The 15,143-nt window shown below is 45.4% G+C and overlaps 1 protein-coding gene across 1 annotated transcript in view; it reads right to left on the reverse strand.

Moving 5' to 3' along the window:
* Positions 1-15,143, reverse strand: part of LOC111968617 (MAP kinase-activated protein kinase 3) — a 41,007-nt gene that overhangs the window by 17,890 nt on the left and 7,974 nt on the right. Inside the window, exon 2 of the mRNA XM_023994320.2 lies at positions 7,797-7,936. Coding sequence (XP_023850088.1) covers positions 7,797-7,936 — 140 coding nt within the window. The remainder of the gene's footprint in view (positions 1-7,796; positions 7,937-15,143) is intronic.

Raw genomic sequence — 15,143 nt, forward strand, 5'->3', positions numbered from 1 at the left:
CGGGGTCAGCGAGGGCGACGCTGGAGGGGCTCCGGACTAGAGGGCGACGCTGGAGGCTCCGGACTGACGAGGGCGACGCTGGAGGCTCCGGACTAGAGGGCGTCGCTGGAGGCTCCGGACTAGAGGGCAACGCTGGAGGCTCCGGACTAGAGAGCGTTGCTGGAGGCTCCGGACTTGGTCCTTCGTTGGAGGCCTCGTGCCACAACTCCTCACTGGGGCTTCGTGCCACGGATCCTCACTGGAGGCTTTGTGCCATGGATCATCACTGGAGGCTTCGTGCCATGGATCATCACTGGAGGCTTCGTGCCATGGATTACAACTGGAGGCTTCGTGCCATGGATCATCACGGAGCTGGCCATGGATCATCACAGGACGCTTCGTGCCATGGATCATCACAGGAGGCTTCGTGCCATGGATCATCCACTGGAGGCTCTTGCCAGTGATCATCACTGGAGGCTTCGTGCCATGGATCATCACAGGAGGCTTCGTGCCGTGGTATCATCACTGGAGGCTTCGTGCCGTGGATCATCACTGAGGCTTCGTGCCGTGATCACACTGGAGCTTCGTGCCATGGATCATTACTGGAGGCTTCTGCCATGGATCATCACTGGAATGGAGAGACACACCAGGAGGCCTGGCTCTGGGAGAAGCACAGGACTCACCAGGCTGGGGAGACATGCAGGAGGGTTAGGACTTAGCACAGGCACAGAACTCACCAGGCTGGGGAGACATGCAGGAGGCCTCTTCCTTGGCCGAGACCGATACACTGGGCCGTGGAGGCACACTGGTGTCTCGAGCGCAGAGCTAGCACAACTCGTCCTGGCTGGTTCCCCCTGTGAAGCCGCGGAAGTGCGGGGAGTTTGGAACAGGCCGCACTGTGCGCTGTGCTGCTGTGAACCGGGGACACCGTGCGTAGGGCTGGTGCAGTATACCCCGGGCCGAGGAGACGCACTGGAGACCAGATGCGCTGAGCCGGCATCATCCCTCCTGGCCGATGCCCACTCTAGCCGGCCGATTACAGGAGCTGCGATGTTAGCGCACCGGGCTATGCGTGCGCACTGGGGACACCGTGCACATAACCGAATAACACGGTGCCTGCCCAGTCACTCTCTCGCCACGGTAAGCACGGGGAGTGGCTCAGGTCTCCTTACCTGAGTCCGCCCAATCTCCCATGTCCCCCCCCCCCAAAAAAAAAAATCTGGGCTGCCTCTCGTGCCCGTTACCTCGAGCCAATGTCCTCGTAGTGTCGCCGCTCCGCTCTAGCTGCAGTCCAGCTACTCTTTCGACGGCGATACTTGCCCGGGGTCCCTTGCCGTCCAATATTTCCTCCATGTCCAGGAGTCCATCCTTCCACGCTGCTGGTCCTTTGGTGTGGGTAGTTCTTTAACGAACGTCGTCGGGAGAAGGAAAAGAGGACCAAGGTGCAGCGTGTAAGTGTTCATATTTTAATCAATCAGCTGAACACTGAACAAAACAACAAAAACGACAAACGAACAGTTCTGGAAGGTGACGACACACACTAAACAGAAAATAACTACCCACAAACACAGGTGGGAACAGGCTACCTAAGTATGGTTCTCAATCAGAGACAACGATAGACAGCTGCCTCTGATTGGAACCAGTACCAGGCCAAACACATAGAAATACAAAAACAAGGACAACATAGAACACCAAAATCCACCCAAACGCCACCAACCCAAAAAAAGACATAAAAAAGATCTCTAAGGTCAGGTGGACACCCACTAACATCATGCTCATCAAGACTGCTTCTAAATGGTTCCCTCTTTCAAGGGCCTGTTATTGACGTAGCAGAGATTATCTTGTAGAAAACATTTATTATGTGGAGATGATAAGCAGTGTTGTTTTAGAATGATAACTCCATGACAGCATCTCAATATTAACTCAATGTGTGTGTTTCTCTGGTTCCAGTATGCAAGGGGAAACTGTTCAGCCGGATCCAGGCCAGAGGGACCAGGCTTTCACTGAGAGAGGGGAGGGGGGCCAGAAGGGAGGAGCCAGGGAAGAAGGACTGGGGCGTACATGTTTCTGGAATGGATGTACTACAGTGCCTTCCAAAAGTAATTCCATGCCCCTTGGCGTTTTTTCACATTTTGTTGCATTACAACCTTAATTTAAATGGATTTTTATTTGGATTCATGTAATGGACATACACAAAATAGTCCAAATTGGTGAAGTGAAATTAAAAAAAATTACTTGTTTCAAAAAATTAAAAACGAAAAAGTGATGCGTGCATATGTATTCACCCCCTTTGCTATGAAGCCCCCAAATAAGATCTGTGCAACCAATTACCTTCGGAAGTCACATAATTAGTTAAATAAAGTCCACTTGTGTGTTAATCTAAGTGTCACATGATCTCAGTATATATAACAGTGGAGAAACAAGTATTTGATACACTGCCGATTTGCAGTTTTCCTACTTACAAAGCATGTAGAGGTCTGTAATTTTTATCAAGTACAGGTCGTACAGGTACAGGTCAGGGTTGGGTATAAAAAATATCAGAAACTTTGAACATCCCACAGAGCACATAAATCCATTATTAATAAATGGAAAGAATATGGCACCACAACAACCTGCCAAGAGAGGGCCGCCACCAAAACTCACGGACCAGCCAAGGAGGGCATTAATCAGAGAGGCAACGAGAGACCAAAGATAACCCTGAAGGAGCTGCAAAGCTCCACAGCGGAGATTGGATATCTGTCCATTGACTACTTTAAGCCGTATACTCCACAGAGCTGGCTTTACGGAAGAGTGGCCAGAAGAAAGCCATTGCTTAAAGAAAAAAATAAGCAAACACGTCTCGGAGACTCCCCAAACATATGGAGAAAGTACTCTGGTCAGAATAAGACTAAAATTGAGCCTTTTGGCCATCAAGGAAATGTTATGTATGGCGCAAAACCCAACACCTCTGATCACCCGAGAAACATCCCCACAGTGAAGCATGGTGGGCAACATCATGCTGTGGGGTTTTCATCGACAGGGACTGAGAAATTGGTCAGAAGGAAGGAATGATGGATGGCGCAAAATACAGGGAAATTGTGGAGGGAAAACTGTTTCAGTCTTCCACAGATTTGAGACTGGATGGAGGTTCACCTTCCAGCAGGACAATGGCCCTAAGCATAGTGCTAAAGCAACAGTTGAGTGGTTTAAGGGAAACATTTAAATGTCTTGGAATAGCCTTGTCAAAGCCCAGACCTCAACCAATTGGTATCTGTGGTATGACTTAAAGATTGCTGTACACCAGCGGAACCCATCCAACTTGAAGGAGCTGGAGAAGTTTTGCCTTGAAGAATGGGCAAAAATCCCAGTGGCTATATGTGCCAAGCCTATAGAGACATAACCCAAGACACTTGCAGCTGTAATTGCTGCAAAAGGTGCTCTACAAAGTATTGACTTTGTGGGGTGAATAGTTATGCCCTGAAAAATGACCTCCAGCAGGCCACAAATGTGCATGTGTCTGCTCAAACGGTCAGAAACAGAACTCATGAGGGTGGTATGAGGGCCCGACGTCCACAGGTGGGGTTGTGGCTTACAGCCCAACACGTTGCAGGACGTTGCATTTGCCAGAGAACACCAAGATTGCAAATTCGCCACTGGCGCCCTGTGCTCTTCACAGATGAAAGCAGGTTCACCACTGAGCACATGAGCACATGTGACAGACGTGACAGTCTGGAGAAGCCGTGGAGAATGTTCTGCTGCCTGCAACATCCTCCAGCATGACCGGTTGGCGTGGGTCAGTCATGTGTGGGGTGGCATTCTTTGTGGGCCGCACAGCCCTCCATGTTGCCGACTCTCTCCGCCCTCTAGTCCGGAGCCTCCAGCGTCGCCCTCTAGTCCGGAGCCTCAACACTTACCACGCTGCACCTTGGTCCTCTTCTCCTTCTCCCGACGACGTTCGTTACAGTGGGACAACGTTAGACTGGGAACAGAACAGTATGCTATGCACTTCATCTCCCCCTCTGTCTTCCCATTTTGTCATTATACACATAAACACACACTGACATTCAAAAGTCCATACACACTGTTACTCCTCTACCCTCCTTCAAGATCTCTGTCTTTAGAAAAACACTGCGAATCACTCTCTGTTATATGGAAAGCATTGATTATACACTGAGTGTACAAAACACTAGGAACACCTTACTAATATTGAGTTGCACTCCCTTTTGCCATCAGAACAGCCTCAATTTGTCGGGGCATGGACTCAACAAGGTGTCAAAAGCGTTACAAAGGGATGCTGGCTCATGTTTAGTCCAATGCTTCCCACTGTTGTGTCAAGTTGCCTGTATGTCCTTTGGGTGGTGGACCATTCTTGATACACACGGGAAACTGTTGAGCATGAAAAACCCAGCAGCGTTGCAGTTCTTGACACAATCAAACCGGTGCGCCTGGCACCTACTACCAAAGGCACGTAAATCTTTTTTCTTGCTCATTCACCCTCTGAATGGCACACATACACAATCTATGTCTCAATTGTGTCAAGGATTAAACATCCTTATTTAACTTGTCTCCTCACCTTTATCTACACTGATTGAAGTGGATTTAACAAGTGACATCAATAATGGATCATAGCTTTCACATGGATTCACCTGGTCAGTCTTTGTCGTGGGAAGAGCAGGTGTTCCTAATGTTTTGTACACTCAGTGTAAGATCTTTTGAGTGTGTTTATGTGAGAGATAGAAAGAGTGAGTATGGAGGAAGTGAGTAAGAGAGAGATCCAAGTCCAAATCCAACATCTGTGTCCAACTCAGTTACCGACTATTCTCCTTCATTACGCTAGCTGAGCTGAGCTGGTGCTCTCCTCTGACCCTCTCGGAGACAGGAAAGAGCTGACCACAAAGAGAAAAGACTTTACAGAGAACACACCCTTAACTCAGCTCTGAACCATCAGGCTCCCTGTCTACGACTGGTCAGTGCACTATTGTCACGTTCGTCTTCGTATTGTGAGAGAGAGGACCAAGGCGCAGCGTGATATAAATACATCTTCTTTATTTGAAGATGAAAAGAACACGAACACTAATACAAAACAAAAACACGACCGTGAAGCTACAAACGAAAGTGCATACACAAGCTACTAACGTCAAACATAGACAATTACCCACAACCTACCTAATGCCTATGGCTGCCTTAAATATGGCTCCCAATCAGAGACAACGATAGACAGCTGTCTCTGATTGAGAACCATACCAGGCAACCATAGACTTACCTAAACACCTACACTGAACACAACCCCATGAACTCTACAAAAACTCCCTAGACAATACAACCACCCAAGACGAGACAAACACACAAACATCCCCCATGTCACACCCTGACCTAACTAAAATAATACAGAAAACAAAGATAACTAAGGCCAGGGCGTGACAACTATACTCCCATGTCTCTGAAAATGCACCTCAAGGGAAATAATTGTCAGTATCTAAACATGAGGTTTATGTTTCTTATGTCATGTTTAAAATTCCACATATTTAAAATTTATTTTTATTTCACCTTTATTTAACCAGGTAGGCTAGTTGAGAACAAGTTCTCATTTGCAACTGCGACCTGGCCAAGATAAAGCATAGCAATTCGACACATACAACAACACAGAGTTACACATGAAATAAACAAAACATACAGTCAATAATACAGTAGAACAAAGAAAACAAAAGGTCTATATACAGTGAGTGCAAATGAGGTAAGATAAGGGAGTTAAGGCAATAAATAGGCCATGGTGGCGAAGTAATTACAATATAGCAATTAAACACTGGAATGGTAGATGTGCAGAAGATGAATGTGCAAGTAGAGATACTGGGGTGCAAAGGAGCAAGATAAATAAATAAATACAGTATGGGGATGAGGTAGGTAGATAGATGGGCTGTTTACAGATGGGCTATGTACAGGTGCAGTGATCTGTGAGCTGCTCTGACAGCTGGTGCTTAAAGCTAGTGAGGGAGATATGAGTCTCCAGCTTCAGAGATTTTKGCAGTTCGTTCCAGTCATTGGCAGCAGAGAACTGGAAGGAAAGACGACCAAAGGAGGAATTGGTTTTGGGGGTGACCAGTGAGATATACCGCGTGCTACGAGTGGGTGCTGCTATGGTGACCAGTGAGCTGAGATAAGGCGGGGCTTTACCTAGCAGAGACTTGTAGATAACCTGTAGCCAGTGGGTTTGGCGACGAGTATGAAGCGAGGGCCAACCAACGATAGCGTACAGGTCGCAATGGTGGGGAGTGTATGGGGCTTTGGTGACAAAATGGATGGCACTGTGAGAGCCTGCATCCAGTTTGTTGAGTAGAGTGTTGGAGGCTATTTTATAGATGACATCACCGAAGTCGAAGATCGGTAGGATGGTCAGTTTTACAAGGGTATGTTTGGCAGCATGAGTGAAGGATGCTTTGTTGCGATATAGGAAGCCGATTCTAGATTTAATTTTGGATTGGAGATGCTTAATGTGAGTCTGGAAGGAGAGTTTACAATCTAACCAGACACCTAGGTATTTGTAGTTGTCCACGTATTCTAAGTCAGAGACGTACAGAGTAGTGATGCTGGACGGGCGAGCAGGTGCGGGCAGTGATCGGTTGAATAGCATGCATTTAGTTTTACTTGCGTTTAAGAGTAGTTGGAGGCCACGGAAGGAGAGTTGTATGGCATTGAAGCTCGTCTGGAGGTTAGTTAACACAGTGTCCAAAGAGGGGCCAGAAGTATACAGAATGGTGTCGTCTGCGTAGAGGTGTATCAGAGAATCACCAGCAGCAAGAGCAACATCATTGATGTATACAGAGAAGAGAGTCGGCCCAAGGACTGAACCCTGTGGCACCCACATAGAGACTGCCAGAGGTACAGACAACAGGCCATCCGATTTGACACACTGAACTCTATCAGATAAGTAGTTGGTAAACCAGGCGAGGCAATCATTTGAGAAACCAAGGCTGTCGAGACTGCCAATAAGAATGTGGTGACTGACAGAGTCGAAAGCCTTGGCCAGGTCGATGAATACGGCTGCACAGTAATGTCTCTTATCGATGGCAGTTATGATGTCGTTTAGGACCTTGAGCGTGGCTAAGGTGCACCCATGACCAGCTCTGAAACCAGATTGCATAGCGGAGAAGGTACGGTGGGATTCGAAATGGTCGGTAATCTGTTTGTTGACTTGGCTTTCGAAGACCTTAGAAAGACAGGGTAGGATAGATATAGGTCTGTAGCAGTTTGGGTCTAGAGTTTCACCCCCTTTGAAGAGGGGGATGACCGCGGCAGCTTTCCAATCTTTGAGAATCTCAGACGATACGAAAGAGAGGTTGAACAGGCTAGTATTAGGGGTTGCAACAATTTCGGTAGATCATTTTAGAAAGAGAGGGTCCAGATTGTCTAGCCCGGCTGATTTGTAGGGGTCCAGATTTTGCAGCTCTTTCAGAACATCAACTATCTGGATTTGGGTGAAGGAGAAATGGTGGGGGCTTGGCATATCATATGTTCTTTATTTCCTTGGCACTTGACTGGTTTACTGACCAGAGGATAAGAGAATACTACAGTATATCAAGAGAGTCGGGTGTCATTTTTTTGTGAGGCACAGGTGGAGCCCCAGCCATGGCCCAGGCCTGCCACATACTTGGCCTGCATAGACATACCAAGGCGAAGTGAGTGAGCTTTCCATCAAGCCTAATGGTGTCAAAGAGAAGCTATGAGGGATTGGCACTATGTCAATAGTTTATGGCTAGTGGCTGAGGACAGAGCAATACAACTTATATTCCCACAGAGAGCAGAGGATTCTGGGTAAAAGAGCTGACAGGGCAGGATCCTACCATTCCATGATGATGAGCAGGCACTTCTTCCCATGATGCATGTTCTCATACAGACTGAGAATGCGAACGATGTATGGCCCCCCTGACACCCGCCAGTGTAGCTCAACCTCCCGCCTCGCCTTGGGACTGTCATAGAGGATCTGAGAGAGAGAAACAGGAAGAGGTGGGGTAGGAATTGTATTTTTTCCCTCTTTCAGTTCCCTACCATACATGTTAGGGGGCCTGTGTGTGCAATGACTTAAACAGAAACCCTGACTTGAAATAGACATTACACATGCACAGACACACACACACGTACGCACGAATACGCATGCACACACACACAGCAGGCCTTGACATAGCACCTGTCTTCCATCAGAGGATATTTTTGGGTGCTGACAGTGACAGAGTGGGCTCCAGCTGGATACAAGACCAGCCAGTCACAGAGCTGCAGCTGAGAACAGAACACAACACAGCCAGTCTGGCTACCACTCATCCTTTACCACAACCACAAGTCTTTAACCCTTTTACACAATCTCTAACACACCTTTTACAGATTCAATTATATGATAACGTGGATGGTGAGAAATGTGGAAGCTACTGTACATTTCTCTTGCGGATGGAGACGGAGTTTCATCTAAGCTGTGGTTTTAGAATGACTGGCTATAAACGGACTTAAAGGTCTCATTCGATAACAGAAGTCATAATCGGCAACCTGTCTCCCTCAATGAACAATTAATGCATTTTTTTAACACAGGTAAAGTGAACAAAAGTTAGGATTTGGTCCTAAGAGACAAGCTCTCATCATATCCTCATGGCATCATCCATCCAAACTGAATGGCCTATGAGTGGCCAAGTTACGCATGTGTTGTTAAGAGCAGTTTATAAAATATACAGATAAAACTTCAAACAAAACAGTCATCAACCCTTTTTGAAGATTTACAATGTTACTATAGGAAGCAGGAACTAGGTTTTATATATCAAAATGATTCTTCGTTTTAGGGTAGATGCATATTTATATTGTGAATTAGTGTGTGTTTTTATGTGTGTGTTTAGAGCAGAAGTACTCAACTACTATTTGAGAAGGTCCAGTGACACAAATTCCCGAGGTGGTAAAGGTCTGGTTGGATATTGTCCTTTATTGGCGCTGTGGTACAGCGTAGTAACAAACATAGTCGTCTAAGACTTTGGAAACATGTTGTTATATAAAATGTACATTAAATACATTAAATGAGACTAAGAATTTCAATGAATCACAACATTGCTGAAAAACAAAAGTAGTTGCATAATTGTCTATGCAAAAAGTGCACTGTGAACCATTGGGCCTTGAATAAAAACAAATGTATTTAAATTAAATAAAGTGCATGTTTTCTGGAGAACAAAGGATAATTCAACAAAAATAATAATCTGAATGCACAGAAGGTCACTGGTCAATGTTCATGTATAAGTCACTCTGGGCCTTGCCCTGCATTAATGAGAGAAATGACACTTTCTGTCTCCTGCCAATGCTTTGAACTTTGGCACAAAAGTGTGAGAGCAACTCTGAGACACTGGAGCAGGTGTTCGTTCATTGGTGAGCCTGGAGGGGTATTTGTTTGTAATAAAGTTCATTGTGGAGAAGGCTGATTCCCAGCTGTATGTGGAGCCAAACATGGTCAGGATGTATAGTGTCAGTCTCCTGAGAACAGGGACATCAGCTGCAGGCACCATCTTTCCCCAGAAAGTGACAGGGTCACAATCACCAGCCTGCTCATTCAAAGACACATTTTCTTGCAGCTCAATCAACTCCAGCTGCAGTGCTGCAACATCTACCCATCTGAAGATCTGTTTTGCTTCTTCTGACAACTTTGCCACACTTGTGACCAAGAAGGGGTTCTGGATGAGCACCAGCAGTTCTCTTCTAACAGTGAAGTCATCAAAGCGAGCCTTGAAGTTATCCATCAGCTTCTGGATGAAATCAACATGGTTGAGAACATCTTTGTCTCCCTGAGTTTGCACCAGAAGATTGGGGAAGTGGACAAGCTCTCCCTGGGGATCATTCTTGAAAAGCTCCAAATTCTTCTGGAAAGCCCGGACTGCTGTTATCATATCACACACTGTGTTGAACCGTCCCTGCAGATTAACATTCAGTTGATTAAGGTGTGATGTAATGTCTGTCAAAAATGCAACTGTTTCCATCTTCTCCTCATCTTCCAAAAACAGAGAAAACTGAGTTGCCTTGTCACTCTTTTGCTGTGATAAGAAAGCTTTGATTTCCTCCTGAATGGCCCAAAATCGTTCCCAAACCCTGCCTTTGCTGAGCCATCTGACATTGTTGTGCAGTAGTAAGTAATCAAAACTGGCATTGGCCTCTGTCAGGATGCCTCGTAGCAGGTGTTGTAGGGATGATGTGGCACTCAAAACGTTTATCAGTTTCATAAATGTTGTCATGACCTCAGAATACTATTTTCCCAGACTGGCACACAGGACAGATTGATGGATGATGCCGTGATATGATTTCAGGTCAGAGTGGTCCTCTTTCAAATGTGCAACCAGTCCCCTCCCTCTTCCTATCATGGCTGGAGCTCCATCTGTGGTGATGGATACTACTGACTTCAGATCTATCCCCCTTTTTGTCAGCATCCCTTTGATGGCCTCATGGATATCCTCTCCCCGTGTGTGTGCTTCTAGATTATATATTTTTTCCACCTTTATTTAACCAGGTAGACTAGTTGAAAACAAGTTCTCATTTACAACTGCGACCTGGCCAAGATAAAGCAAAGCAGTGTGACACAAACAACAACACAGAGTTACACATGGAATAAACAAAAAAATAACACAATAGGAAAAAAATTATATATACAGTGTGTGCAAATGAGGTAAGATTATGGAGGTAAGGCAATAAATGGGGCGTAGTGGCGAAGTAATTACAATTTAGCATTTAAACACTGGAGTGATAGATGTGCAGAAGATGAATGTGCAAGTAGAGATACTGGGGTGCAAAGGAGCAAAATAAATAAATAATAAATAACAATATGGAGATGAGGTAGTTGGATGGGCTATTTACAGATGGGCTCTGTACATATGCAGTGATCTGTGAGCTGCTCTGACAGCTGATGCTTAAAGTTAGTGAGGGAGATATGAGTCTCCAGCTTCAGTGATTTTTGCAATTCGTTCCAGTCATTGGCAGCAGCCCAACAGCTTCTTTGTTTCGTTGTAAAATCTGACGAACACCAGAAGCTAGGCATTATCAGTGTTATCTGTTGATTCATCCACAGATAATGAAATGCATGGTGCATTCTGAATGGCCTCATCAAGTTGTGGAGTTAAATCTTCAGCTAATATTTCAGTTCTCCTCATTGCTGTGGAATCTGACCGTGGGATCTGTTTGAGATGTTCCCTGAGCTCATCTTTTTGTTTACCTTCAAGCAAGGTGTCAGCAACTTCAAACATGCATCCTTTCATCATCTCAGCGTCTGAAAAAGTATTTTTGTGTTTTCCCAAAACCCAAGCTATCCTCAGTGAACCCTCCATTGCATGTTGTTGGGCTGTAAGGGAATTGACAAGGACTTTGCTGGACCTTTCATATTGGGATTTGAGTTGGTTAGTCTTGTTTGTTCTCACCTCCGTGTTCAGGGGATACGTCTGATCGAATTKACTATGCCTGGTGTCATAATATCGCTTAACATTGGCACTTTTCACGAGAGCCACGGACTCACTGCATATCAGGCACATTGGTTTTGTGCAATTTYTTTTTAACAAGCCATATTAACAAAGATACTCCTTCTAGCTGTGATATTTATAGTTGAACCGCTGTCAAATCTTTCTGTTTCATTCTGCCTGCTTGTCCCAAGGTTCCGCGGAGGATATTTGGATTAATGTGATTGGGTAAGACGTGGCCCTTTGTATTTGCATATAACCACGGGATTGGATTAGACGGGGCACTAGTAGAGGCGGGTGTTGCTTTGAGAGAGACAGTGATAAAGAGGCCGCTGCGCCCGGTTGATTTTAAAGCTTTCTAAAAAATGATGTATTGACTTTTATATAACAAAATGCGATGATGTCCAGTCTGGATTGATCCTTCTCTGGGTCCGGACCCGGACCGCAATCTGCCAGTTGAGTTTAGGTGGTTTCGAGTATGCATGTGCTTAGGTGTGTCTTCTTTATCATTAATGAGTGTGTGAGTGTATTTTTATACCCATGCATATAATGATAGTCTCCATAAAGAGGAAGTCCTTCCCTTTTTGTTGCAGGGTGTGTTGAAAGTGGAAGCAAAGGACTTCCGTTGGCCTCTTTAACTGATGTCTGTTTATCTTCACAACCCACAGTACCCAGGGTATCTCTAAGAGTGCTCCGTACTCCTGTCTAGTATCTGGAGAGCATGTGAGAGTGAATCTTGGATACCTTATTGCTAGGTCGAAAATACACAGGTTAGGACAAGAGGATTCTGATATCCCATAAGTCTTTGCATAAATGCGGAAGAATTCTAAACAATGGGACTAGCAATATGAGGGGAAATGACAGGAAGTGAATGTTAGCAGTACACAAAGTTTGCCATCAAACTTGGAAAATAAACACAAACGTATTGAATTTCTGCTAACTACTCAGCAAACACATAGCATAACTATTTTACTGTTATTGTTTAAATTTAAACGTTTTTCAAATTATCTACAGGCACTCTACTACCTGATCTCTGGTCACGTTTTCAATGCTAATCCTGTAGAATAAAATCAGCAATGGCGCTGGTCCAATGAATTTGTTAATTTTCGAACGCTGCCACATGAAATTATTACATTACCCTAACCTGTACATTTTCGACCTCGCCTTATTGTGTTCTATGGGTCCCCATTTGAAGAAACAGACAGCTTATGGCCTCATACCCTTAACTTCCTGTATAGTGAAGAAATTCCCTGTGACTAATTCCTAATTTTAGTAAATGTAAGTCGCTCTGGATAAGTGTCTGCTAAATGACTAAAATGTAAATGTAATGTAGGCAAGACCAGCAACGTTGGAAAACTTTAATACATTTTCAACCTCTCCTTGATCCAGTCTGTAATACCTACATGTTTCAAGCATAGTCCCTTTGCCCAAGAATGCCAAGGTAACCTGTCTAAATGACTATCGCCCTGTAGCACTGACACCTGTAGTCATGAAATGCTTTGAAAGGCTTGTCTTGGCTCACATCAACACCGTCATCCCAGACATCCTGGACCCAGTCAATTTGCATACCGCCACAACAGATCCACAGATGACACAATCTCTATTGCACTCCAGACGTATCAGTGATTTTGGTTGTCCAGTGACGTCATCAAATAAGTGCGTTGCATGAAAAACTATGCCAGTAGGCCTAAAACTAGTGTTATTAAGCTAACTGGTAAGTGTATTTTGTTTGGGAGAAAACGTGGAGTTAGTGTTAAACTCTGTAGGTGCTTAGTTTGCATCTTTTTTTTCTTTTTTTTTTGAGTTGTGCTGTTTGGTCCTTAGTTTTGGTTGCTGTTTGTTTGGTAAACTTGCCAATACGGTGGATAGTTGGTTGTGTGCTGCGTTGGAGAGAGTAACATCAGTTACTTTCCAGGCCCTTTCCCAGGCTGGAAACTCTTGCTCTACTTGCTGTTGGGACATCGGTCCGAGCAGGTGAGTACAGTCTGCTGTGTACCTCAGTGGGAGATTTGGGTAGGTTAGTGCTATTTGCTACCCGGAGCTATAGACTTTCTTTTCCCCAGTTAGGCTTAGCGACATGTTCCACTTTGGGATACGTTGGGCATGGTTATTTTGTTTTGTTATTTTTGTGTGGTGTCAGTGGATTGAGCAGTTGTCTCGGGGGCACATCCGTGGCTTGGGGGGAATCCGCCAGTGCGCTGGGGGGTTTCCATGGCAGCGGGATACAATGCGTAATTACCAATAATACAGAGGGTAGTGGTGGTTTACTCACTCACCGACAAATTCTCGCAAGGCACCCAGACCTCCACCCCCTGTATTTCTGTCTTTTCTTCACGCGAATGACGGGATGAGGGCCTGGTCTCCGGGAAGCAGTATATCATGTCAGACTCATTTAAGATAATCTTCGTCCAGTTCGAGGTGATTAATCGCTGTTCTGATGTCCAGAAGCTCTTTTCGGTCATAAGAGATGGTAGCAACAACATTAGATACAAAATGAGTTACAAAAAATTTGAAAAAACAAACAAAATAGCAAAGTTGGTTAGGGGCCAGTGAAACGGCAGCCATCCCCTCCGGCGCCATTATGTCATATTGTACCAGTCAAGTTTTGTGAGTTGATGTTGAAAACTTCCCACGATGATGTTGCTGAACATCTGTTGCATTATTTAGAGTGACTAGTGATCCATTTATTAAAGTGGCCATTGATTGGGTCTCAATGTAGGCAACAGCCTCTCTGAGTTAGTGATTGCTGTTTAGCAGCCTGATGGCCTTGAGATAGAAGTTGTTTTTCAGTCTCTCAGTCCCAGCTTTGATGCACCTGTACTGACCTCGCCTTCTGGATGGTAGCGGTGTGAACAGGCAGTGGCTCGGGTGGTTGTTGTCCTTGATGATCTTTTTGGCCTTCCTGTSACATCGKGTGCTGTAGGTGTCATGGAGGGCAGGTAGTTTGCCCCCAGTGATGCGTTGTGCAGACCGCACCACCCTCTGGAGAGCTTTGCGGTTGAGGGCGTTGCAGTGATATAGCCTGACAGGATGCTTTCGATTGTGCATCTGTAAAAGTTTGTCAGGGTTTTGGGTGACAAGCCAAATTTCTTCAGCCTCCTGAGGTTGAAGAGGCACTGTTGAGTGGATCATTTCAGTTTGTCTGTGATGTTTACACCGAGGAACTTAAAACTTTCCACCTTCTCCACTGCTGTCCCTTTGATGTGGATAGGGGGGGTGCTTCATTTGCTGTTTCCTGAAGTCCACAATCATCTACTTTGTTTTGTTGACATTGAGTGAGAGGTTGTTGTCCTGACACCACACACCCTCACCTCCTCCCTGTAGGCTGTCTCGTTGTTGTTGGTAATCAAGCCCACTACTGTTGTCATCTGCAAACTTGATTGAGTTGAAGGCGTGCATGGCCACGCAGTCGTGGGTGAACAGAGAGTACAGGAGGGGGCTGAGCTATTTGTGCTCAACACTTGTGGGGCCCCAGTGTTGCGGGTCAGCAAAGTGGAGATGTTGTTTCCTACCTTCACCACCTGGGGGCGGCCTGTCAGAAAGTCCATGACCCAATTGCACAGGGCAGGGTTGAGACCCAGGGCCTCCAGCTTGATGATGAGCTTGGAGGGTAGGTAGTATGGTGTTGAATACTGAGCTGTAGTAAATGAACAGCATTCTTACATAGGTACTCCTTTTGTCCAGATGGGATAGGGCAGTGTGCAGTGTGATGGCGATTGCGTCATCTGT

Source organism: Salvelinus sp. IW2-2015, linkage group LG1 (assembly GCF_002910315.2).
Source record: "Salvelinus sp. IW2-2015 linkage group LG1, ASM291031v2, whole genome shotgun sequence".
Classification (NCBI taxonomy): Eukaryota; Metazoa; Chordata; class Actinopteri; order Salmoniformes; family Salmonidae; genus Salvelinus; species Salvelinus sp. IW2-2015.